Below are 27,195 nucleotides of genomic sequence, written 5' to 3' on the forward strand. Positions count from 1 at the left end.
TCGTTACATTTTGAAGGCTTTGCAGGACATGAAAATGGTTCCGATTCACGCACTTATCAAGAGAAAACGTGGTCATCTCTACTGCCTCTGATCTGGCGGACTCACTAAACACAAATGCATCGTTTGTAAATTAAAGTGTTGGAGTGTGCCCCGTGCTAAGTGTTGGAGTGGTGCCATCTGCTTTGCTTAATATAAGAACTTTGAAATGATTTATACTTTTACTTTTGATACTTAAGTATATTTATAACCAACTACTTTTAGACTTTTACTCAAGTAGTATTTTACTGGGTAACTTTTACTTTTGTAACTTTCTATCTATACTTTTACTGAAGTATAACAATTGGGTACTTTTTCCACCACTGGTTTAAAATAGCAATAAGGCACCTCGGGGTTTTGTGGTATATTGCCAATATACCAAGGCTACGGGCTGTATCCAGGCACAAAACACCAAGCACAAGTTGCGTCGTCGTCGTGCGTAAGAACAGCCGTTAGACTTGGTATTGTATTATTGGCCTTTTACCACACCCCCTCGGCCCGTATTGCTTAATTAACTACATGGGGACGGAAAGATATTATTTTCTGTTGTATTCTATTCAAAAAGTCGGCATTTCTAACACAGACACGCATATTTTCATTCAACCACAACAGTGTTCCTTTCTTTTTTCTATCGAAGTCTTTTCAGAAAAACGTTGCATGCTTGACTAGCAGATGTGACTAGACACTAGACTAGAGCATTACAACATGCAGTCTTCCTCGTTGACAAATGTCTCGCACTGTGTAGAGTTCATAGAGGGCTTGTTCTCGTTGATCTGGAGCTGTCCTTGGTGATGTACAACTCAATCCAATTAGCTTTCACCTCTGGGCTGTGTTGCAGCCAGCGGGTGGAAAGAACGCTCACTCCTTTTAGTCGATCATGTGTGTCTTGCTATGCAGATAGCCCAATGGTGCGCTCATCCGTTTATTTTTACATGTTCGATATCCGAGGGCAACCTCTTTTACCATATCCCCATGGAGTGTGTGATCTGTAGTTTTACTACTGGTAGTAGTATTTCCTCACTACGAGGACGATATTTCTCTGTTTATTTCAAAAATTGATCAAGATATGTGGAAGACTCCAGTTACAGACGGCTTGCGGTACTAGTCTGATGGGAGGGTAGCCTAATCACGAATAACCTGCCTCTTCAATTCTTTTCGGGGGAGAGGAGTTTGGTTTGAAAGGTAAAGTGATACAAAAAGGTAGGACACGTATTGTTATTAGCCTATATTATAATGTTTGAAAAAAAATCTGAAATGTTCACCTTTCACGTTTTTATGAAATGTTGTTTAAAAAAAATATATATATATTTAGCCTATCTACAGGTCTGTTATTTAATGATAGATTGTGTAAAATCAAAAGAAAACATGTTAATAATAGCCTAAATGTGAAATAGATTGTTTGATTACAGTGAAATACAGGATCAGTCAGGATGTGATTATTGATAAGATGCTTGAAAAGTTAAGCTTACTGAATTAATATGGTATATTGTGTAATATAACCAATCATATATTGGTTCCATTTGATCTTCAAAGCAGTGTATTACATAAGTAACCTTGGGGTGATAAAGTACAACTATGTGACCTCTATCAGAATGTACCCTAGGCTATGATCATCAATCACAACCACAGCCTTATCAAGACCTACAGTATCAAGATGGAGTTGGGTACCATTTACCCTCCATGTGATACATCTACTGTAAGTTAGTGCCATAGAGCTTCCTGTATAAATAGCCTGGAGGCTATTATCAAGTCATGTACAGTAGCCTAGCTAAGTGTAATAGGCTAGCATACTTGCAGTGGGATTTGTGGTTGTCTTTAGCCTACACAATCACATTAAAGCGTAGGCCTATAACCTTCAATGCTATAGAGCAACTGAATCCTTTTTTATTTTATAAAGAATAACTTTTTAGGGTAGTTCTGCAATACCTTGAGCTCACATCCCATTTATTGGATTGGCTATATTGTTCTTCAATCCTGGTCTTGGACCACAGGGTGTGTAGGATTTTGTTCTAGTAGCCCACTAAGGAGTTGAATTCAGTCTGGATTTTCTTGCTATACTAAGAGACCTGATAGAAATAGTCAAGGGCGTGATGATTACAAGCCTGCACACCCTGTGGGTCCCCACGATCAGGATAATGCATGCAGATGCACATTTGTCATCAACTAATGGGTAAATTAGTGTCCCTGTTTTTTGTGGTTTTTTTTCTCTCAGTTGAAGCCATGGGGCAACCGGTTTGAAGTTTATCTCACATTCAAAGTTGGTGTGCCCATTCCTAACTGAGGGGTCAGTGGATTTGACCTGACCTTCTCCTGACCTATCAGAACACCTGAACTGTGACCATCATGGCGGAGAGAGCAGGCTTTGGGATCCCCAAAAGCAACTTACGTCCTGTAGGCTCACTCCCACCAGAGCCTATCGATATCATCCGCACCAAGGCCCGATCCAGAAGAGTCCGTATCAATGTTGGGGGTCTTGTCCACGAGGTCTTATGGAGGACACTGGACCGTCTTCCCAGGACCAGGCTGGGTAAACTCAGAGACTGCAATACCCACGAAACCTTAATGGAGATCTGCGATGATTACAGCTTGACTGATAACGAGTACTTCTTCGATAGGCACCCAGGGGCGTTCTCCTCCATTCTGAACTTTTACAGAACAGGGAAGCTGCACATGATGGAGGAGATGTGCGCCCTGTCCTTCGGCCAGGAGCTCGACTACTGGGGTATAGACGAGATCTACCTGGAATCCTGCTGCCAGGCCCGGTACCACCAGAAGAAGGAGCAAATGAACGAGGAGTTGAGGAGGGAGGCTGAGTCTCTCAGAGAAAAGGATGGGGAGGAGCCGGAAGAAGGCTGCTGTCCAGACAAGAGACAGAAGCTGTGGGACCTCCTTGAGAAGCCTAGCTCTTCTCTTGCTGCTAAGGTAAGACCAAAGCATTGACCTGGGTTAAGTTTAGGCCTACTGACTGTGGGTCAGTCCAAATCCATCCAATCCCATGGTGTCATAGCTGATGCAGGAATCTCTCTAATTTATCGATTTAAACATAATTTATGATCTTGGATTTGCCTCATGGCAAACATCCTAAAGTGGCTGCTGTGAAGTAGTGGAGTACTATAGAGCCTATGCTCCTAACCCCTTTTCAATTCCAGCTCAGCTGCTGGAAAAACTCTGAATGAAGTAGATCTCAATATATCAGGAATTTGATATATGGAATTTGATCAGTTAGTTTTATTCACAGATCTTGTGTTCCACATTGAGTTTTTCTCTAGATACCTCCTTGCTTCCAACTCAGGAGGAGAGTATTGGGCCCCCAGCAGCTTAATCCTCCTTTAACCTATGAAGTAATCAGATAAGAAAGAACCCAGAAGATTATGGTGCATGTGTGATTAGTGCATACTGCTCTGTGTATTGTACAGATGATATGATACACTTCAAAATATATATTAATAATATCACACATATTGATACACAGTATTTTGCATCCTTAAATACATTTAGTTCATTTCAGTATAGGGTGATCAGTTGCTTAATAAGGGATGAATATGAACTAGGGCACTAAATGCCTAGTGTTAGGTTAGGTATTATGGTTTGGTATTCATGTTCAAGTTAAATCAAATAACTATGTCTCCAGGACTAGGCTCTTATATGAATCTGTCTAATGTGGAATATTATTTTGCAGACAGCAACTTAATTTCTTGTCTTGCGTACACAATCCCAATGGTATACCATGTGTACTGGGCTTCCCAGAATTCAGGCCAAGGAAAGAGGAAAGTAGTCAACCCATTAGTAACAGCTTTAATGTGCATGCTTTTATTTTTTTTTCTAGAGTGGGGAAGTATAATGCATTGTATTCCCACAATTGCACATTTGTCCTCTCTATGGGCAGAATCTAAAACATCTAATGGTTCACACAGATGCTAACCTCAAATGGTATATACAGTACAGGAGGTTTTCTGAAGGACCATGCTGGAGTTTTATGGAGAGTAGTTGGGAGGGATAAGCAGAACATTTAGTTTTGCTATAAAACACAAGTGATACCGTCAAGCGCAGTGTGCAAGTTTTTAATTTCTTAACCTAATTCTGGAGGAGGTGCAGTGTCTTATAGGAGTTTTAGGAGTAGGCCTGATAGGAAAGCGTTTTAGGAGGAGGTGGTGGAGGTAAGAGGACAGATATTCAGGGGAACCCACTGTTGGCTCACACAAGTACTGGTCAGTCCCCATTATCCTGCCTCACTAAACTGTCAGGACACTCAACAGACTGCCAATTGGGCAATCCTTTTGATTTCACCCTGTGCAATATTTGAGCCACTATGAACATCATGTAATTCAAGCTGATGGGCTCCAAACCCTGAAACATGTCCTCCTTCACATACCTGTACTATATTTACATTGAAACCTGACTGTCCAGAGATGGGTATAGTAGCACCAAACCAAATGTGTTTGTGAAATTAGCTTGGTGATTTGTAATGATAGAGTGAACAGTGAAGTAAGAAAGGGCATCCCTTACCCCCCCCCCTGACGGACACTTGGCTTGCAGAAGGAAGCATGGGGGTAGCACTAGCTAGCACATGGGGATTAGGGAGTGCTTAAAGCACAGAGGTGATCCCAGGGTGTGCTGCCCCCTTTGACCTGAGAAAGACATGGAAAAGCAAAAGGCACAGGGAAGGACAGTGGCTGTGTGCACCGCCAACTCCTTCTAGGTGTGATATACTGGATGAGCGGCAATGGGTTGTACCTGGCCTGTCACAATAGTGCAGTATGTTATGGTTGGCTCCCAGTCAATCATATTTTGTGAGTCAGCACAATGACACAGTATCCACTCAAGCGCTTGTTATTACATCACCCACAACTGCTGACAGGAATGGAAAGGGGTCCTGCATTGACCATATCAAGTTACCTCACGGACTACTCTAGATGTCATAATTTTGTCAGGCTTCAATGGATGTTCATTACTGTAAAATGTTATTCCAGTTTATTACTTATAGTACAGTATTTGATTTGGTATATATATCAAATCTACATTTGTATTATGGAATTATTGGAAACAACTTTACAACGGGTGTCAAAAATGTATTGTGTGATTTTCAATGATACAACCAAACATTAGAAACTTTTGTGAATATGAGTAACTTCTTGACACAGAACATGTGAAACTTCCATGTGAGTGCTTACAGCTTGCTGTGTCCTGGGCATACTGGTCATCAACTCCTTCATTCTACACACCGTTCTTAAATATCTGTCAGTTTTAACATACTTTTATATGCTATAAAAGCCATCAGGAACTCATTCAGGTAGGCCTACTACATAATGGTATGTGTTCCTAGTTTTGCTGAGGCCTGGTTGTACGGCTCAGTACTGTAGGGAGTGATGGAAGTGAGACTTAATCTCCTTTGGGGGTTTTACCCTGGCTGCTTCTGCAAATAGACTATTGCGAAGGCTGCACACCGTCTGGCTCACAGTGAGCTAGGTTTGCAATATGCCGGTCGGCCCGGGCAGGGGTCACGTGTGCGGTAGAGCTGTTAATCAATTACTGGAGTTGGGTTTGCTGCTGCTATAAGATTAACAAATGAAGTACAGGTAGTCTCCTTCTCGCTTCATGATGAGTTCCTTCAGTACTTGTTGAATAGATACAGGTTGAGGGTCCCCTGGTTAATTTGAGTTAATGACTGTGAGATTGTGCAGATGGCAGGAGCTTTTTTCCTTATCACACTCAATTTACTCTTGAAGAATGCTTAAAAAGCTTGAGTTAGTTAAATTTGTCCATTTGGCAGGTTAGACAGAATGCTTGGATAGCAGAATTGTTTTTCCCAATTGTGTTGTTGATGCGTATCCTTTTTAAAATTCTTTCACCCATTTACATCGATTGACCTTCAATTGGAGCTGATAATGTCATATGGGTCATAGGGCATTGTTCTCAAAGAAAGGTACCGGTTTTTCACTAGCTCATGTGGCTCAATTGCTGTGGCCTGGAACATGTACTATAGTAGTACAGGGTTATCTTAGCCTTGGCTAGATTGGAATTTTGTGCATGGTAAATCTGTATCCCAACGTTTTAGCTTTTTTGAGAGATGTCTTTCAATCCACCTCAATTTACCCACTGGATAGAAAGGTCACACTTTTGACATGGGGACCTGATCAACTCAGAGCATTTAATTAAGTGCTCTTTATATATTCGGCAGCCATGGGAGTATATTCACACAGGCAAAGTTGAATCATTTTTATACCAAGGATGTTATCCTATTATTGATATATGGGATGAGGGATTTTGAGTCTTGGCAAGTAAACTGCACCGCTCAGCATAATCCATTTTGCCTTCAGTTCGTATAAGCATGGCAGTTCAGTTCGTATAAGCATGGCAGTTCAGTTCGTATAAGCATGGCAGTGCAAGGCGCAGGAAAACGTCAATTGCATCTGTGTGGTAATGTGCCACCCTTTATATAACTATTTGTCTCATCCCTCCTCCCCTCTCCTCTATCTGCAACTACCTCAATATTAAAAGCTATAACCAGGAAAAAATAAGCCCATCAATTCTCATCCTGTGTCACTTTATACAGGCACGCGCACAGATCGGGCTCTACCTGTGCAGAGCACAGCACTTTTTCCCTTCCTGTCTCTGAAGTGTCCTTTTGTTGCTGTTGTTCTGAACCCACTAACTGCAAGTTGTCGTAAATATGTGTGTTAAATATATGACATTTAATTAGCCATTAAGATGTGGCCATCTATTGCTTTTATGTAACTTAATGATGAAAGTCATAACTGCTCAACAAGTCTTAAACATTATTAAACAAATGTTGCACCTGCCCCCCAAAAGATCTTTGCACGGCCCTGACTTCATATATGCATTGTGTTGCTAAGTAATTTAATTAAAAATGCCCTTCACATTCCACTATAGTAGCCAGTTGTTAAAATTCAAAGCATGAGCCGTCCTTTTACTTTTTAGAAACTGCTGGTTAAACCTTTCAAATAATTACTCCCATTTTTATCTTAGATTTACATCAACTTTGAGAGAATTTCATTCCATTATGGCAGATATCTGGACCTTTTTAGAGCTAGACTTAATCATCAGTGACACTGAGGTTGTTCAACATTACTCAGATGCCAAACAGTGTATTCTCTCTCAGGTTAGTCTTAAAGGTGAAATGTTTGTAGTTTGACCTACTGTAAATTCGTTTTTCCTCATTTTTGGAGGTGTACAGATTGAATGAGTCGGTTGATCCTCTTCAATAAACACTTGAAAGTCAAGATCAGGCGATTTGATAAACGTACTTTAAATATACTTTTTTTTGCTTATTTTTCATTCTTATTTGAGAAATCATACAGTTGATTGCGTGGCTTGAGGGTGGTGAGTGTGATATGATTTATTTGACTGCAGTTGGCAGGCTGTAGGCCTACAGCACAATGGCGCATGAAAGGAACTGGGCACTCTACTATAGTTGGAAATCATTGCCCTGAGTTGAGTAGTCTATTTATGGAGTGGGTAGCAATCGAATACGTAGTAATATGCAAATTAGTTCTGCATTAGCAGATAACATACGCATGTTGTTTTTTTGTTGTGATGTATAAGTATGCTGTGGCAGTCTGCTCTTCTCCATTCAATGCAATACTGTGTGGTGAGCACATGGCCATTGCAACATCCAATGTTTGTCCCTAAAACAGAATACCTTGGACATAAATATCAGTTCAGTTTACATGCTGTGTTGAAGTACAGGTTGCCACTCATCACGTCGTCTGAATCTATGTCACATGTTCATGTCACCTAAATAACCAAGCTTTTGGTTGGCCTGTATATCGTGATGACCAATAAGACACATGTATTTGACTAATTACTATAATCATGGCCTTCTCCCTTCTCCCCTTACACAAAGAGACACCATCACACCCTCACCAACTAACTGAACACAATCCAGTGGGCTTTGGTCTACATAGATCACAGTCAGGGACCATCGCCTGAGCCAACATGGTCTAAATAAAACCTATTTTGTGGGGTAATAGCATGGTGTCTTTGACCATAGTAATGAACTGTGAAATCTATGCAAATTCCCTTCATACTGCAATGTTATATTGATAGATTTGAGTGTCTATATGCATATTCACTGTATATTTATAATTGAGTCATTGTATTGCTAAGAAACACTAATATTTTTGGTTTCCAATCAAGTGGTACATCCCTCATCAATAGTGAACATGTACACACACATATATACACAAACACACAAGGCTTGATATTGGTTATGTTAAGTTATGGTCTTATGTAGGCTATATAACCATTTTCCAGTTGCTATTGTTGTACAATGTCCTGAAATGCCACTCCTCCGCTGTGCCCCTTACTCAGCAGAATCTCCGTGACAAATGTGGTGGGTTGGCTCCAGCTACATCTCACCTATAAAACACTGCTAATCCAATATATCCTACGTCACTTTTCCATAAATACCCCCTGACATTGATCAAGATGTTCTTGAGTTTCCGTGCTCAGTTTGTTTCCCCTCTGAGACTTTTGTCAGAGGAAATCTAACCTTCAGTCCTTATATCCTTTGCACTGAGATGGTATTGGGGGGGGGGGGGGGGGGGTTTAAAGCATGTTGTTTGTCTTGCTGCTTTTTGTCTTGTTGTTTATCAGATTTATAAACTGTGAGCTCTTTGCTGTATGACAAGTATACCCCAGAGGAAGTAGGCTCTGTATGTCAGCCATTTTGTTATTGGCTCAGAATAGATATTTTATATACTGTAGGATTCATTTTTGCTGGCTGTGTACTGGCATACATTTTACGGGCATACTTTCATCTCAATTAATTATTTCAGTAAATTACATTTTGCCTTTGGCAGTTATGATCACAATATTGCTACTGGACTTGAGGTGAAGTTGGTTTGAGGTGAATGTGGAACTGTAATACTGTTTGACTGATAGATTTACTGTTATTTGCACATCATTTTTACATGAAATTTTACAAGTGGTGTTTCTCTTTTATGTCATAACCATAACACTTGTGATACAGTCATTATTTTGATGAAGATTCCCCTCTAACAGCTGTGTTAAGCCACAGTTCTCTGCCTTCCACACGTCTTCATTTCCTCTTCGATGTCGCTGTAAATCCAAACTCCTGTCGCAGATTATAGCTGGAACAAATCCCTGTGTTCTGCGAGATTGAACCTCTACAAACTGGGAGCCTTTGTTTTAAGTTTAGCAGCAACCCAAGAGCTAAACGTAACTGAGTGGGAGGAAGGCACTGGCCAGGGCTTAATGAGGGAAATCCAGATCTTTCAATTAATCTGCTTAACCCTCAGTAGCCAGATGTTCCCAAGGACTGCACCATGCCGGTCCAGGTCACACATGCATGCAGCCTGGTGGGGACAGAGAGAAACACAGCTGAGGCAGCTCATCCAGCGTACTAGCCCCATTGTCCAGCGGTCCCACCTCTCACGTACTGTATTGGATATCTCCGCCACTCATAACCATAGAGCATCATGCTCAGATTGAGCCATGATCAATCATCACACTCAGGGTTATGTTTTGAGGGATTTCTGTGTATGAATAAAGGGCTTTATTGTCAAAGCATATTATAATTAAAATGTGGATTAGCAGGGTATAATACTCAAAGCTCTTAGACTGGGTCTCCCGAATGGATTCCCTTGTTGGATCTTAAAATCGCCAAAGGGCATTTTCTAAATACAGAACATACCTATATCTGCAATACCAGTCAAAAGTTTGGACACACCTACTCATTCAAGAGTTTTTCTTTATTTTTACTATTTTCTACATTGTAGAATAATAGTGAAGACATCAAACCTATGAAATAACATATATGGAATCATTTAGTAACCAAAAAAGTGTTAAAAATAAAAAAATATTTTAGATTCTTCAAAGTAGCCACCATTTTGCCTTGATGACAACTTTGCCCACTCTTGGCATTCTCTCAACCAGCTTCACCTGGAATGCTTTTCCAACAGTCTTGAAGGAGTTCCCACATATGCTGAGCACTTTTTGGCTGCTTTTCCTTTTCCAACTCATCCCAAACCAGCTCAATTGGGTTGAGGTCGGGTGATTGTGGAGGCCAGGTCATCTGATGCAGCACTCCATCGCTCTCCTTCTTGGTCAAATAGCCCTTACACAGCCTGGAAGAGTGTTGGGTCATTTTCCTGTTGAAAAAGAAATGATAGTCCTACTAAGTGCAAATCAGATGGGATGGTGTATCGCTGCAAAATGCTGTGGAGCCATTCTGGTTAAGTGTGCCTTGAATTCTAAATAAATCAGACAGTGTCACCAGCAAAGTATTCCCACACCATCACACCTCCTCCATGCTTCACAGTGGGAACCACATATACAGATATAATCCGTTCACTCTGCGTCTCACAAAGACACAGCGGTTGGAATCAAAAATCTCAAATTTGGACTCATCAGACTGCACAGGAAGAAACGTTCAAAGTTCTTGACATTTTCCTCATTGACTGACCATCATGTCTTAAAGTAAGGATGGACTGTCATTTCTCTTTGCTTATTTGAGCTGTTCTTGCCATAATATGGACTTTGTGTTTTACCAAATAGGTCTATCTTTTGTATACTACCCCTACCTTGTCCCAACACAAATGATTGGCTCATACGCTTTAAGGAAAGAAATTCCACATATTAACTTTTAACAAAGCACACCTGTTAATTGAAATGCATTCCAGGTGACTACCTCATGAAGCTGGTTGAGAGAATGCCAATAGTGTGCAAAGCTGTCAAGGCAAAGGATGTTTAACACTTTTTCGCTTACTACATGATTCCATATGTGTTATTTCATAGTGTTGATGTCTTCACTATTATTCTACAATGTAAAAAATAGTAAAAATAAAGAAACACCATGGATTGACTAGGCGTGTTCAAACTTTTGACTGGTACTGTATTTGATGTCAAATTCAAATGACTTTTTTGTCCCAGAGAGGGAACTTATTTTTTTAAATCTGTAGTTTTATATGAAAATATATGTGATCTATATGGAAAATAGTCAATTGTTATTGCTGTGAAAAATATATTTCCTGTAGACTACAGATGAATCCTGAAATATTCTACAATAACTGTTGTAGATACCCATAGCGATATTTGTCTTGAGAAAGTAATGAAGGTGACATACTGTACATTGTCTATTGATTCACCTTATTATTTCCTTTTTACATATTCAATAAAAATACAACAAATGTGCCTCAATGGTAATTCCTCCACTCCACTGAGAGCTCCATGGCCAAAGAGAAAGCTCTGTCATTTGCATTTATTTAATTAATGAGAGCTTTGACAGACTGTGCTCTTTTAGTGGGTAAAGATTGTCTGTCAGGACTGTTGGGGGATAAAACCACCCAGAATGTTTTGCAGGAGAAGAACAATACGGGTGTTTTATGACTATTGCACAGCGTATCAAAGAAGACTCTTACACCTTAGCCATGAAGGTGCATTCTTGTGGCTGAGTGTCTGATGATCCTTTGGCGGTCCCTCCCTGTGTGTACACGCATGCCCTGTCCTGGAATGATCTCAAGACGTAGGCTAGCTATTTCTCTGTATCCAGATCACTGTTCATGTAATTAAGTTTGTGCAGATCTAAAGATAAGGTCAGGAAGAAGCTAATCCTGCTCATTCCACCCCCACACCCTCACCAGTGATGTCTGTCTGCCTGGACTATATCTAAATGCACCACACGCGCACAAGGCCCATGAGTGAATTACTCTGTATTAAGTGCTTGGGTAGTATATCACATAGCAATGTGAGGGTAGAATCTATAGAGCGTTTGCTGAACAAGGCACAGTGGTCTCAATGAATGGTGTAAATGCCATGTGGTGTCATAGACAAGACAAAGACACATGGTGGTGGCCCACTAGTGTGGTTTTCACAGAAAAGTTGTGTAAGTGTATAATGTTGAATACTGACTTCAGTGTCCTGCCTGTGAAATAGTCCAACTTTTCAGCATAGTCTTTGCCATTGTGTTGTTTCTTCATGTACAGAGTGTCATAGACATCAATAATTTCCCTGTGAAATTTCTACGTGAAGCAGCATGAATTTAGATTAGACCAAAGTGGAAAGTTGCAAAGGTCAAACCATTTGGCAACTATTACACCACTTTGATCCAAATTGTTGTACTTGCACTTTGATCCACCTGATGGGTGATAGTTCAGGTCACACCATCACAGCCAATAGGCATAATGCTGGATGACCATTGACTTGACCTCAGCAACCATGACTGTAGCCTAATGGGTTGTTCATCCTGACATGCCCGAGACAATCCCTGCATCACGCGATTCCTACAGCCAAGGCTTTTCAGAGGCTTTGTCTTATCCCTCCCTACACTCTTAGAATAAAAGGTGCTATATAGAACCGTACCCTTTCCTGCAGTCAAATGACCAAATCTCCATCTAGTGGCCTCATGGGTGGAATGTTATTAACCCTTGGATGCGTATGGTCACATATTTGTGTCTTCACAACTCTATTCCTCAATTTTACCATTTATTGTAAAAGATAAATGCAAACATCATCCAAGCATCATACGGAACACATCCACAGCCAAACTCATTCCATAAACCAATCTAAATAACAGGTTGCGTTGACAAAAAAACAAAACATAAGTTAGCGACCTAACAGTTAGACTTGTTAACAATGTACCACATATCTGGTGAGCACAAGGGAGAAATGTAATATTGTTTAGAAAAGAGACACGTATCAGCGAAGCTAACAGCAGCTAAATTCTTTATGATGGCAGCCATGTTTGACAAGAGAAAACTCCCTAATCCCAGAATGCCATTCACTATAAGACGCAAATAAACTAAGTTAAAGTCAAAGATGGCTTCACCCATTGCCCGAAATATATGAACTTAGTTTGGCCACTTTTTGAACGGTCATCCAACTCAGAATTCCAACGCGGGAACTCTGGCCTCTTTTTAGTGCTCTGACATTCCGACCTGAAGATCACTGACGTCATGATTTGACCTCATATTTTTCAGAGTTCGCAGTTGTCTTGAAAGCACCATAAGTCAGTCAATTGAACCATCTCTTCACCTTGTTGTGTTATAACATCTTTGGTCTGACAGGTGCGTTGTATGATGTCAAAAACATGGTGCTACACATAGCTATGTTTCTGGTAGCCTCAGACAATAACATTGACGTACAGAATACGCTGACTCGGTGAGCGAGTTTATAAGGAAGTGTATAGGAGATGTTGTATCCACTGTGACTATTAAAACCTTCCCTAACCAGAAACTGTGGATTGATGGCAGCATTCGCGCAAAACTGAAAGCACTTACCACTGCATTTAATCATGGCAGGGCGACTGGAAACATGCCCAAATACAAACAGTGTAGTTATTCCCTCCGTAAGGCAATCAAACAAGCAAAGCGTCAGTATAGAGACAAAGTGGAGTCGCAATTCAATGGCTCAAACACGAGACATATGTGGCAGGGTCTACAGACAATCATGGATTACAAAAAGAAAACCAGCCCCGTTGCGGACACTGACGTCTTGCTCCCAGACAAATTAAACAACTTCTTTGCGCGCTTTGAGGACATTACAATACCACCGACACGGCCCACTGCCAGAGACTGTGGGCTCTCCTTCTCTGTGGCCGATGTGAGTAAAACATTTCAACGTGTTAACCCTCGTAAGGCTACCGGCCCAGACGGCATCCCTTGCCACGTCCTCAGAGCATGCGCAGACCAGCTGGCTAGTGTGTTTACTGACATATTCAATCAATCCCTTTCCCAGTCTGCTGTCCCCACATGCTTCAAGATGGCCACCATTGTTTCTGTTCCCAAGAAAGCTAAGGTAATTGACGTAAATGACTATCGCCCTGTAGCACTCACTTCTGTCATCGTGAAGTGCTTTGAGAGACTAGTCAAGGATCATATCACCTCCACCCTACCTGTCACCCTAGACCCACTACCAATTTGCTTACCGCCCCAATAGGTCCACAGACGATGCACCCTGTGCAACTGGTTCCTGGACTTCCTGACGGGCCACCCCCAGGTGGTGAAGGTAGGAAACAACATCGCCACTCCGCTGATCCTCAACACTGGGGCCCTACAAGGGTGCGTTCTCAGCCCTCTCCTGTACTCCCTGTTCACCAATGACTACGTGGCCATGCACGCCTCCAACTCAATCATCAAGTTTGCAAACGACACTCCAGTGGTAGGCTTGATTACCAACAACGACGAGACGGCCTACAGGGAGGTTAGGGCTCTCGGAGTGTGGTGTCAGGAAAATAACCGCTCACTCAATGTCAGCAAAACAAAAGAGATGATTGTAGACTTCAGGAAACAGCAACGGGAGCTGTTGCACCCTATCCACATGTCACGCCCTGGCCTTAGTATTCTTTGTTTTCTTTATTATTTTAGTTAGGTCAGGGTGTGACATGGGGAATGTTTGTGTTTTGTCGTTTTGGGTGGTTATATGGTAAAGGGGGTGTTGGGTGTAGTGTATGAGTTTGTGTTGAGTGAATGTTTCTAGGTATGTCTATGGTTGAGTTAATGTTTCTAGGTATGTCTATGGTTGAGTGAATGTGTCTAGGTATGTCTATGGTTGCCTGAGTGGTTCTCAATCAGACACAGATGTCTTTCATTTGTCTCTGATTGGGAGCCATATTTAAGGCAGCCATGGGCATCATGCATTTGTGGGTAATTGTCTATGTCTAAGTGTTTAGTGTCAGCACTTATGTTTGTATAGCTTCACGGTCGTCTGTTTTGTTGTTTTGTATAGTGTTCATTTCGTTTTCGTCTTCTTCCTTAAATAAAGAAGATGTACTTTCCACACGCTGCATTTTGGTCCTCACTCTCTTCGCAAGACGATCGTGACACCACATCGACGGGACAGCAGTGGAAAATGTGGAAAGTTCCTCTGTACATATCTCCGACAAACTGAAATGGTCCATGCACACAAACAGTGTGGTGAAGAAGGTGCAACAGCGCCTCTTTTTTGTTTTGAGGGCGTTACCCGGAAGACGGTCAATGTTATTTCAACAGCCGAGACAGTATGTAGCACCAACACTTTCTATGAATACCTTTTTTAAGTGAATAAGGTGCAACAGTGCCTCTTCAATCTCAGGAGGCTATAAAATGTTGGCTTGTCACCGAAAACCCTCACTAACTTTTACAGGTGCACAATTGAGAGCATCCTGTCGGTCTGTATCACCGCCTGGTACGGCAACTGCACTGCCCACAACCGCAGGGCTCTCCAGAGGGTGGTGCGGTCTGTACAACGCATCATCGGGGGCAAACTACCTGCCCTCCAGGACACCTACAACACCTGATGTCACAGGAAGGCAAAAAAGATCATCAAGGACAATAACCACCCAAGCCACTACCAGTTCACCCCGCTTCCATCCAGAAGGTGAGGTCAGTACAGGTGCATCAAAGCTGGGACAGAGAGATTGAAAAACAGCTTCTATCTCAAGGCCATCAGATTGTTAAACAGCCATCATTAACACAGAGAGGCTGCTGTCTACATACAGACTCAAATCATTGGCCACTTTAAAAAATGGATCACTAGTCACTTTAAATAATGGCACTTTAATAATGTTTACATAGCTCGCATTACTCATCTTATATGTATATACTGTATACTGTATACTTTACTATCTATTCTTTACTATCTTTTGCAACTTACCTGCTCTATCACTGCTCATCCATATATTTTATACTTATATATTCTCATTCCATTCCTTTACTATATTGTGTGTATTAGGATTTGTTGTGGAATTGTTAGATATTACCCTTTTAGATACTGCTGCACTGTCAGATCTAGAAGCATAAGCATTTCGCTACACTCGGAATAACATCTGCTAACCATGTGTATGTGAGCAATAAAATTTGATTTGATTTGAGCTGGCAAATAGCTCAGCAGTAGCTCATCATAATCAGTACAACTTTCATAAAGGTATTTTACACACAGCATTACAATCTATGCAAGAATTGGAATACTGTACATGCTCTGTCACCAGTACTTGAAAACATGAATAAAACAGTAAATACATTATGCTCCATACATACATGTGGTATGCTGCAGTAGAAACGACAAAACAATTTACAGAAAATAAGGCACTTACTTTGATAGGAATGCACACGCATGTCCAAAGTTATTATTTGTAAGGAAAATAAGAATGGAGGCAATGCGGGCACCAGTCAGAAAATGTGCCAGGGGGAAAAAGTTTGTGTAAGGCCTGTTCTGACTAGAGATGTGCAAATGTCTGCATACTTGATCTCGGGAAACACGAGAGAAGTACTTGGGCACTCTTTAAAGAGAGAAGTTTGTCCGGCTCAGTAAAGCCTCAAACATAAATTGTCCGCAACAGGGGCATGGGTGACTCCTCATTAATTCTTATGTGAATTAACGAGGAGGCTGAACACACCTCAATTCAAACTGTTGTTGCAAAATAAAACTTGTTACCAAATTGAAACAGCCTATAGATAATTAGCAGGCAGCGTGCCTTGGTTTGAGGGCAGCGCGGGTTAACTGTCCTGTTGCTTAACAATCACATTTTGAAACAGTGAGTGGATTCTGACATCACCTGCATTAAAAAAAAACTCTGCGTGGGCTTCTTGATTTTGTCCGTCCACACCAGATGCGATCAGGACACGCAGGTTGATTTTGTCCGTCCACACCAGACGTGATCAGGACACCAGGTTGATTTTGTCCGTCCACACCAGACGTGATCAGGACACCAGGTTGATTTTGTCCGTCCACACCAGACGTGATCAGGACACCAGGTTGATTTTGTCCGTCCACACCAGACGTGATCAGGACACCAGGTTGATTTTGTCCGTCCACACCAGATGCGATCAGGACACGCAGGTTGATTTTGTCCGTCCACACCAGATGCGATCAGGACACGCAGGTTGATTTTGTCCGTCCACACCAGATGCGATCAGGACACGCAGGTTGATTTTGTCCGTCCACACCAGACGTGATCAGGACACCAGGTTGATTTTGTCCGTCCACACCAGATGCGATCAGGACACGCAGGTTGATTTTGTCCGTCCACACCAGATGCGATCAGGACACGCAGGTTGATTTTGTCCGTCCACACCAGATGCGATCAGGACACGCAGGTTGATTTTGTCCGTCCACACCAGATGCGATCAGGACACGCAGGTTGATTTTGTCCGTCCACACCAGATGCGATCAGGACACGCAGGTTGAAATAGCAAAAAGAACTCTGAGCCAAGTGATTCATTTGGGGACAGGTCGAAACACATATGAAACATTCATGGACATTTAGCTCTACTCCGACAATTAATCCACAATTAAATCTAGTAATCTGTCCTAGTTCATTCTTCTTCTGTGGATTTTATATGGCGTTGGCAACAAACTTTAAGATGCATTTCTGCAACCAACTGGACTGGAGTGTGGACTTCCTTCATCTTTCAATCACCCACTTGGGTATATGCTCCTAAAAACCAATGAGGAGATGGGAGAGGCAGGACTTCCAGCGCATGAAGCATCTAAAATAGAATCAAGTTCTATTATAGCGCTTGGCTATGCAGATGCTCGCGAGCAGTTTGGTTGAAATTATTGAATAACGTGTATGTGTACATTTATTTTTCAATGCTCGCACATGCAACACTGTCGGTGTGGTGAGCTTGTTAGAGATATTTGGAATTCATTTGTCATAAATTCGTAATTAATACACTTTTTTTTATAAACGCTGAAAATTAAATGTTTCTATGTCAAACAGTTTTGTTATTTTTCAGTCTTCTGTGATGTATATAAAGTGTAATATTGGGATGCAAACTCAAAATTGAATACATTTCAACTCTATATCTGACATGTTACAGGTGCCTTCTTTTTTTTGAACCCAGAACCATGTGTGTGAGGTGTATACTTTAGTTTCAAAGTAGATGTGTTTAAGACTACCAAGAAACACTCTGTGACCCTGATTTAGCCCACTGCAGTAAAATTGAAGGGTTATTTGCCTGTCCCCATAGGAGAACCCCTTGAAGAACCCTTTTTGGTTTCAGGTTTTGATTGCAGGGTTCCATTTAGAACCGTTTCTACAGAGGGTTCTACATGGAACCCAAAAGGGTTCTACCTGGAACCAAAAAGGGTTCTCCTATGGGGACAGCCGAAGAACCCTTATGGAACCCTTTTTTCTAAGAGTGTACCTCTGCATCACATAATGACAGACTCTCTCTACGTCTCTCTCCGTAAAGCTCTATAAGCAAGCCACCTTTCTTTAATGTGTTCTCAGTTGAACATTTGTATTTTTTTTTTAAGTTTTGAAATGTTCTTACATCTGATATCTTTCCAATGATTTGGGTTATTTGGGATTTAATAATGTAGTAACATAGTTGTTACATAGTTCTGGCATATTAACTTTTTCCACCTTATTAATATTAAAACCAAGTACAATTATCATTGATACTAATTGTAGGTAGCTACTCATTGTGTTGAATTATACATTATTTTCATTAAGTAAATAACAGGTAAACACCTGGAAGTACAGTAGGCCAACCCATTTCTACTTACCACATCATTTCGTAGTAAGAATCTGTCAAATACCATCTAAAACAGCACTGTAAAATAAAAATAAACATTACCAATACTTGTATGGATTATGGTACTTTATAAGTGGAACCAACATATATATTATGTTTTACCACCAGTTGTGGCTCATTTATTTTTTGCCTCTTCTTGGCAGGAGGCTTTCTCAGAAGTAGCTGGCAGCAGATGCAGGCGGTTGTCAGCAACTCACGTGGCAACGACAGGCTGTCACAGCTATGGCCACTCTCCACTGTAAATCACCTTATGTGCTCTCCTGGACATTTTTGATTATTATTATAATTTTTGTATCACTATATGTAGATGCAGGTATAATAAGTCAATATAACCCCCAACCCCCTGTCCTCCAGAGGACCATAAGTATAGGAGCTTCTGCATGTGCTTGCGTTGTCTTGTCTCTGTGAGGAGGACATTTCAGGATAATTATAATAGGATTTGGTGGCTATCTATAGTAAGGATAGAGAGAGGTTAGAAGTGGTTACTCATTCTTTCCTCAACAGGAAGAATCAACCAATAATCTGAAACTTCTTCTTCAGTCAACATTGTAATTCTAAACACCCCCATGGAAACTTTCATTGAAAAATGCCAGCCAGACAGTATATTGTGTATAGAAAGCTGATTGTGTATAATAATTTATTAATGAAACTCATTGTGATCCATACAGTATGGTTGTATGGCTATGGGCTATGAGTAGAGACTCAAAGTTAGCATGTATTAGCCTATACATATAATATTTATGTTTCAAATAACAAAGAATACATGACAGTTAATAAAGTCTATAATTGCATTTGCTTCATGGGATGAGGGAAACCCTTCCAGAAAGGGATTTCTCTGTGTAACCATCTCTCACAAGGCCAAGAGTTCCATCATTAGCTCTCAATAGCCAGTCAATAGCTCTCCCCCCAAAATCTTTCTGTGCTAAATACTACATTATGGCCTGGCCTGTTTGGGATATACCAATATACACTGACTATACAAAACATTAAGAACATTAAGCTCTTTCCATGACATAGACTGACCAGGTGAATCCAGGTGAAAGCTATGATCCCTTATTGATGGCTCTTGTTAAATCCACTTCAATCAGTGTAGATGAAGGGGAGGAGACAGGTTAAAAATACATTTTTAAGCCTTGAGACAATTGAGACATGGATTGTGCATGAGTGCCATTCAGAGGGTGAATGGGCAAGACAAAATATTGCCTTTGAACAGGGTATGGTAGTAGATGCCAGGCCCAGGTGCACCGGTTTGTGTCAAGAACTGCAATGCTGCTGGGTTTTTCACGCTCAACAGTTTCCCGTGTGCATCAACAATGGTCCACCACCCAAAGGACATTCAGCCAACTTGACACAACTGTGGGAAGCATTCGAGTCAACATGGGCCAGCATCCCTGTGGAATTCCTTTGACACCTTGAGGGAAAAGGGGGGGGGGGGGTGTTCTGCTAGGAAATGTTACTGCTAACTGCATTATCTGCAATGAGGGATCTGTCTTTTTACGTCATTACTTCTCCCATTCAAACACCTGTGCATCTTTTAGATGAGTTGAAATTAAATTGGCAACTGTCTGTGTGACTGAATCTCCAACAGACAATACTGTATTTAGGGTTGCTAAGCTCCGGTAATTTACCAAAGTTACTGGAATCTTCAGTAATTTTGGTAATTAACAGAAAATCTATGGCAATCTATCGTAATTTGGTAATTTATACTTGAATAACTTTTAAAAAGATGTATTCATATATAGTATAAAAAATATGTCTGTGTCCATGAGTTTCTAGTAGATAGACCATATGGTTTAAGAGAAAATAGCATCTAATCAATAATGGTATTATTTTCTATTAACTCTGCAACTATTGACTTTTCTTCTCAACTGCCACCAGTTTGACACCAAAACATTGAGAACAAATACATATTGACATTGTGAAATATATACAGTGCCATTGTGAAAGTAGTCACACTCTTGACTTTTTCCACATTTTGTTGTGTTACAGCCTGAATTTAATATGGATGAAATTAAGATTTTGTGTCACTGATCTACACACAATACTCCATAATGTCAAAGTAGAATGTTGTTTGTAGAACAAGAATTAATAAAACATTAAAAGCTGAAATGTCTTGAATCAATAAGTATTCAACCCCTATGTTATGTCATGCCTAAATACATTCAGGAGTAAAAATGTGCTACCCCATATCTTTACCCCACACATACAATTATCTGTAAGGTCCCTCAATCGAGTAGTGAATTTCAAGCAGAGATTGAACCACAAAGACCAGGAAGGTTTTTCAATGCCTTGCAAAGAAGGGCAGCGATTGGTAGATGTGTAAAAATAAAAAAGCAGACACAGAATGTCCCTTTGAACATGGTGAAGTTATTCATTTGCATTTGGATGGTGTATCAAAACACCCAGTCACTCCACAATACTAACCTAAATGAAAAGAAGGAAACCTCTACAGAATACAAATACTCCAAAACATGCATGCTGTTTGCACGAAGGCACTTAAGTATTACTGCACAAAATATGTTCTGAATACAAAGCGTTATGTTTGGGCCAAATCCAACACAACATATCAGTACCACTCTTCATATTTCAAGCATGCTGGTGGCTGCATCATGTTATGGGTATGCTTGTCATCGGCAAGGACTATGGAGTTTTTGGGGGGATACAAATAAACTGAATACAGCTATAAGCACAGGCAAAATCCTAGAGGAGAACCTGCTTCAGTCGGCTTTAAAACAGACACTGGGAGACGAATTCACCTTTCAGCAGGACAATAACCTAAAACACAGAGCCAAATCTACACTGGAGTTGCTTACCAAGAAAACATTGAATGCTCCTGAATGGCCTAGTTACAGTTTTGACTTAAATCGGCCTGAAGATCTATGGCAAGACTTGAAAATGGATGAATAGTAATGGTCAACAACCAATGACCTTGAAAAAAGTTTTACCACAAGAATAATGGGCAAATATTGTGCAATCCAGGTGTGCAAACTCTTAGAGACTTACCCAAAAAGACTCACAGCTGAAATCGCCGCCAAAGGTGTTTTTACAAAGTATTGACTCAGGGATGTGAATACATATGCAAATTATATATTTCTGTACTTCATTTTCAATAAATAAAACAAATCATTAAGAAGTATTGTGTGTAGATGGGTGAGAAAAAAAAATATTTCATCAATTTTGAATTCAGGCTGTAAATGTGTAATAAGTCAAGGGTTATAAATACTTTCTGAAGGCACTGTAAAAGTGTGTTAAAAGGATATTTCATGCTGAAACCCTGGTATTCACTAATTTGATGGCTTATATTTAGGATAATGTTTCAGAGCTTTGACATTCCATTTTTTATTATTTAATATCGTGTTATTTAATTATTTCATATATTTTACATTTGATAAATCCCCAGAGGGCTAGAGATAATTATAGACACCTGTGATAATCTGAAATACCCAAAAGGGCCACTAGATGTCTTGTCATAGATTACATAAAATCCTTGAAAGATACCAACATTCTGGTAGTTTACTGGTACACTTTGAAAGTTTCGAGTAATATCCCCTCCCTTTGCAACCCTAACTATACTTTCATGCCATAGTTTTTTGTTGTTTCTGTCTGCTAATCACAATTGACTTTTTTTCTACAGAGGCGTTGGAGATGCAGATCTATTTCGGTGTCGGAGTCCTTTGTAACCTGAGGTTAATTCTCCTCTAAAGCTGTGATTAAGAGAGTGTTTCAGGGAGGTAAAGCCCATGTGATGACAGTGTCACAGGCCTTGGGAACCCAAGCCAAGGGGGAGGGAAGGAGGGAGGGAGGCTGGACCGACCAGGTATAGCTAAGAGGGATATAATAAGCGTCTATTTCCACAGGGCACTAAACCTGTGCCCTTGTCTTGATGACAAAGTGAACATACACACAACTCACAGGTTTGACCTTTGTTAACCTTTGGTATGTGCTTATGTTAGTGCTTATTTAATCTGAGCAAGATGGCCGTTGACAAAGACTTCTTAGAACCGTGACACAATAAAGGGCAGACAAAAATCTATATACTGTTAATTAGCGTTAACTGATGTGGTGATTTGTTTGTTTCCTCCATCAGTCAGATATCCCTGATTTAAGTGTTTCTTGGGGTAAGGAAAGAGTGGCCAATGTGCTGCAGAGAGTTGACAGGATATCTACTTTAAGCATTGATTATCAATCCATAAGCGAGCCTCTGCTACCGGCCACATTTAGCTGGATGGGAGGAAATATTGCCTTCTGCTCTGTCATCTGTGCCTTACACAACCATTTCTGGTATTGCTCACATCATCATACCCATTGGATTATACAGTATATACAAGTTTAAGTTGCAGCTCCATCTAATCAAAGTATGTTGTGTAATAAATAAGAAAAATTAGGTCGCTATACTGTCGCTAAGTAACGTACCAGTAATATCATAGTAAAACTAAAAATGACTTTATAGTTAGATGGATGCACTAACAAATCTCTCCCTCGAGGTCAGGGCACCTTACGAGGCTGCTCTGCCTCTGTCAGACCAATATGACCACCCCACTGTAGGGTTAAGGGGTTGCATGGGGAGAACAATCCTAAACCCTGTGAAGACAGTGATAGCTGAGGTGTGGTAGTTGATTTACTTGTAGAAAATCACTAGACCTTAAGCAAAGTCAGCAGTCAACTTACTGGTTGATTTTTAGCTGCTTATACCTGCTCTTATTGATCCTCCTGGCAAAGCTAAATGTGAAAAATGATCGATGTCACTCACTATCTGTTCACTTGAAGGCATAATGAAGGTTTTCCAGGTACCTCAGTAAGGAAGGCTTAGTTCTAAGAAACAAGTTAACTAGAATAGTAACCAGTATGTTCTTTTAGGCTTGCAAGACGATGTCAGGTGGAAATAATGCATTTGTATATATGTTGATACCAAATCAAGTCTTCAGAGATTTAGAGACAGGAAATCTCGAATCAGTTTGATTCATGGTCCTTGAAATTTCGCAATGATTTGTTTTCAATGAATGGAGGATATTTTCTTTCATCAAGAGAACACATTGAAACATGAAAGAACCACTTGCAAAATGCTTAAGTTATTTGTTTACTTAATCAAAACTGTTAACCTCAGACAAATATGACATCACTTTGTGGATTGTCTATGTATGTAGAAGACATGATTTTATTGTTATTGTAGCTTCACCTCCCAAAGTTGGAAATCCTTTATATCAAGCAATGCTAATGTGACATGCTGATATGAACCTTGTTTATTTCAAATTCCTGTTCCAGATGTTAACATTAATCTCTTCTATGTTCAGTGGACCTTTTGTGTACCCCCTTGTTTAGTGGATGAAACACAAGAGATGATGAAATCAATCCAACCACATACTATGGCATTTTCTAGTCGCATGACACATACATGTGCACCACACACACACACACACACACACACACACAAGCACACACGTAAAAGGAGTTGTTTCAACTCTCTCATCATGACTAATATTAAATTGTTTCTTTGTCTTTCAGTTCCTGGCCTTTGTCTCCGTATTCTTCATCGTTCTATCAACAATCTCATTATCACTCAATACCTTGCCGGAGCTACAAGTCGTTGATGAGTTTGGACAGTTCAATGACAATCCCAGCCTAGCGCATGTTGAAGCTGTGTGCATCGCCTGGTTCACGATGGAGTACCTCCTCCGCTTCCTCTCTTCTCCTGACAAGTGGCAGTTCAGCAAAGGCCCACTGAACGTCATTGATTTACTAGCTATCCTGCCCTACTATGTAACTCTCTTCCTGACCGAATCCAACAAGAGTGTTCTGCAGTTCCAGAATGTCAGACGAGTGGTCCAGATATTTCGTATCATGAGAATCTTAAGAATTCTAAAACTGGCCAGACATTCCACTGGACTGCAGTCCCTTGGGTTCACCCTTCGGCGCAGTTACAATGAATTGGGTCTGTTGATATTGTTTCTGGCTATGGGTATTATGATCTTCTCCAGCCTGGTATTCTTTGCCGAAAAAGATGAAGATGCCACAAAATTCACTAGTATTCCTGCTTCATTCTGGTGGGCTACCATTACCATGACAACTGTAGGTTATGGGGACATATATCCACAAACTCTTCTTGGTAAAATAGTCGGCGGGCTCTGCTGTATTGCAGGTGTATTGGTCATTGCATTGCCCATCCCCATCATTGTGAACAACTTCTCAGAGTTTTACAGGGAGCAGAAGAGACAGGAGAAAGCCATCAAGAGGAGAGAGGCCTTGGAGCGGGCCAAGAGGAATGGCAGTATTGTTTCTATGAATCTGAAGGATGCGTTTGCTCGCAGTATGGAGCTGACGGATGTTATGGTGGAGAAAGGTGACGAGAAACGGCCGATGGATAACCATCTCTCGCCTAGTAGGTGGAGCAGTAGGCACGGCAACTCTGAGGTTAGTCCAAAATCCCAGGCGAGGTATAAAGAGGTTGCTCAACTGGGATCTCCAGATAGGGTCAATCCACCAAGAACCAGCCCACAGCACCTGAACGTCCAGATATTGGAGGAGATGTACAACAAGATGACGACCACTGCCAACATTGGCTCTGGAGCTCCACATGAACAAGGACAGAAGCTTGAGGAAGTAATGGAAATGAAGGTAGTGTCTTCCGGACTAAAGCCCCCCCCACTCAAGGAACGAGCCATGGGTGACCTCAGGAGCCCATCCAGTGTGGACAGCTTCGCCAGCTGCACTACGGAGTTCAGTGTGGCAGAGAGCAGTTCCCTCCTCCCCAACGTAGCAGGACGGAGGGCTCCTCCTCCCCTCGACCTTAGCCAGATCACCTCTGTGGAACCAAAAACCACAGGCAAAGTTCAGCCTGCCACCATCATCAAGGAGGGTCTTTATGAGTTTGTCTCAAGCAATCCAGAGGGGGCGTCACAGGGGGAGGATAATCAAAGCTTTGACATGAGCATCGAAAGCATCCGCAGTTCTCTCAGAGGCAACAACCCACAGAAGACAAAATCTCTCAAAGTCAATTTCAATGAATCTCAGGGAGAGGTGCCATTAACACCTCCCAGCACTAAGTCCCCTCAGTCTCTCAGTGCAACTCTGTCTCCACCAGGATACCAGCCCTCCCCACCCCCAGGACAGGGCCCGGTGACCAGCCCATGGTCTCCAGGACAGTCAGGCCAAGGAGAGGATGGAGCCCAGGGCTTAGAGGGAGAAGGTCCACCTTCCATTTTAAGCCACAGCGGGAATCACATGGACAGGGCCGCCGTCTTCAGCCCTTTGTCACCTAAATCCCTCAACTGCACTACTCAGGAAGTGGCCGGCAACGGGGAAAGAGAGACAGGCAACAGCCAAAAGGAAAACCACATAGTTCTGGATGGAAGTCTATCTCCACCTTGTGAAACAAGCATGTGACTAGTATAGGTGGAAGGTCAAGGAAAGAGGAAACAGACGCTCTGTTTGTGTATGAAGAAGAAAAAGAAGCACACTAATGTAGTGAATAATAAGTTGTCTGCATGGCTTGACAAGTATTATTTCTGATAACATCACTGTTTCTGAAGACCTATGAGAACTGCTGTTTGCTGCAGACGTGGAACTTATAACAGTGGATTTTACTATAAGGCTCCAATGTGAGCAAAAAAACAACCTAGTATGACTGAGGACATTTATGAACAAATTGTACATTATGGTCCAGGACTTTTTACGTAGAAAGTTATCCATTGCAAGTTTCTTTGTTTTAGCTTGCTAGTGTGTTGGGACAAGGACATCATCTGAAGAGAGAAATGAGGAAAGGCTTTGGGATTTTTATATAAGGGCTCATCATTTGTGGAACAGTATCAATGTCATATCATATTCTGTTACTTGATATGACTTGCATTCATTTGCTAAGTTTAATTTACTTCTCATGTTATTGTGTCTGTTTAGATTTTGCATTGTTCTCAATCAAGTCAACCAAGAGATATACTGTATATGGAACAAGCAACAGTCTCTTAGTTCAGGGAAGCAAAAATAAAGTGCAGCATATTATATAGCAATTCTATATGGAAATAGACCAATAAGACAGTTTTAATAATAGCCTATACATGACTATCTATGATTGCTTTCTAATACTTTCTATTCTACTATTTTATATTCTGTTCGTGAATGAGCTTACGTCCCTAATTTCTGTGTTTAGCTCTGTTGTTGTGCAACCCTTCATCCTCAAGGCAACCTCAAGGATTTACACTATGGCAAAAGTGATTAGATAATGACAACCATTATACTTAAGGGAAGAAAGTATCATACAGAAGCACTTCATTCACTTAGATACAGATCATATCAACTGAATGGTTATTCAAGTTCTTCACTAAAATGGACATGCATTATTGCTGAGTACCAGATCCATTCTGATCAAAGGAAATCTGTTGTTACATTCCACACTGTATTTATGTTGTTATAATGCTGCCTTAGAGAAGTGCAGAAAATGTGTTGGGTATGTATGTATGCTAGTTGGAACAAATACTGTTTATGTGATGTTTGATGTGTCAAGTTGAATTTATATTGTATGGGGATGATTGCTAGGTTCAATACAGTACAGTACTCAGGTAGAAAGTATAACACTGCCCTCTACAGACGTAGGATTTTAAGGCACTAATCCAAGAATTCATGCATATCTCTAGTTGGAATTCCTCTTAATATTGAACAAAGTAACATC

General features: G+C 40.9%; 1 protein-coding gene across 1 annotated transcript; it reads left to right on the top strand.

Moving 5' to 3' along the window:
* Positions 1-2,379: 2,379 nt before the first annotated feature.
* LOC120055267 (potassium voltage-gated channel subfamily B member 2-like) lies at positions 2,380-25,916 on the top strand. Its single transcript, XM_039003152.1, has 2 exons — positions 2,380-2,958; positions 24,039-25,916. The coding sequence occupies exons 1-2, from the start codon at positions 2,380-2,382 to the stop codon at positions 25,914-25,916; spliced, it is 2,457 nt and encodes an 818-aa protein (XP_038859080.1).
* The last annotated feature ends 1,279 nt before the right edge of the window (positions 25,917-27,195 follow it).

This window comes from Salvelinus namaycush, chromosome 11 (assembly GCF_016432855.1).
Source record: "Salvelinus namaycush isolate Seneca chromosome 11, SaNama_1.0, whole genome shotgun sequence".
Classification (NCBI taxonomy): Eukaryota; Metazoa; Chordata; class Actinopteri; order Salmoniformes; family Salmonidae; genus Salvelinus; species Salvelinus namaycush.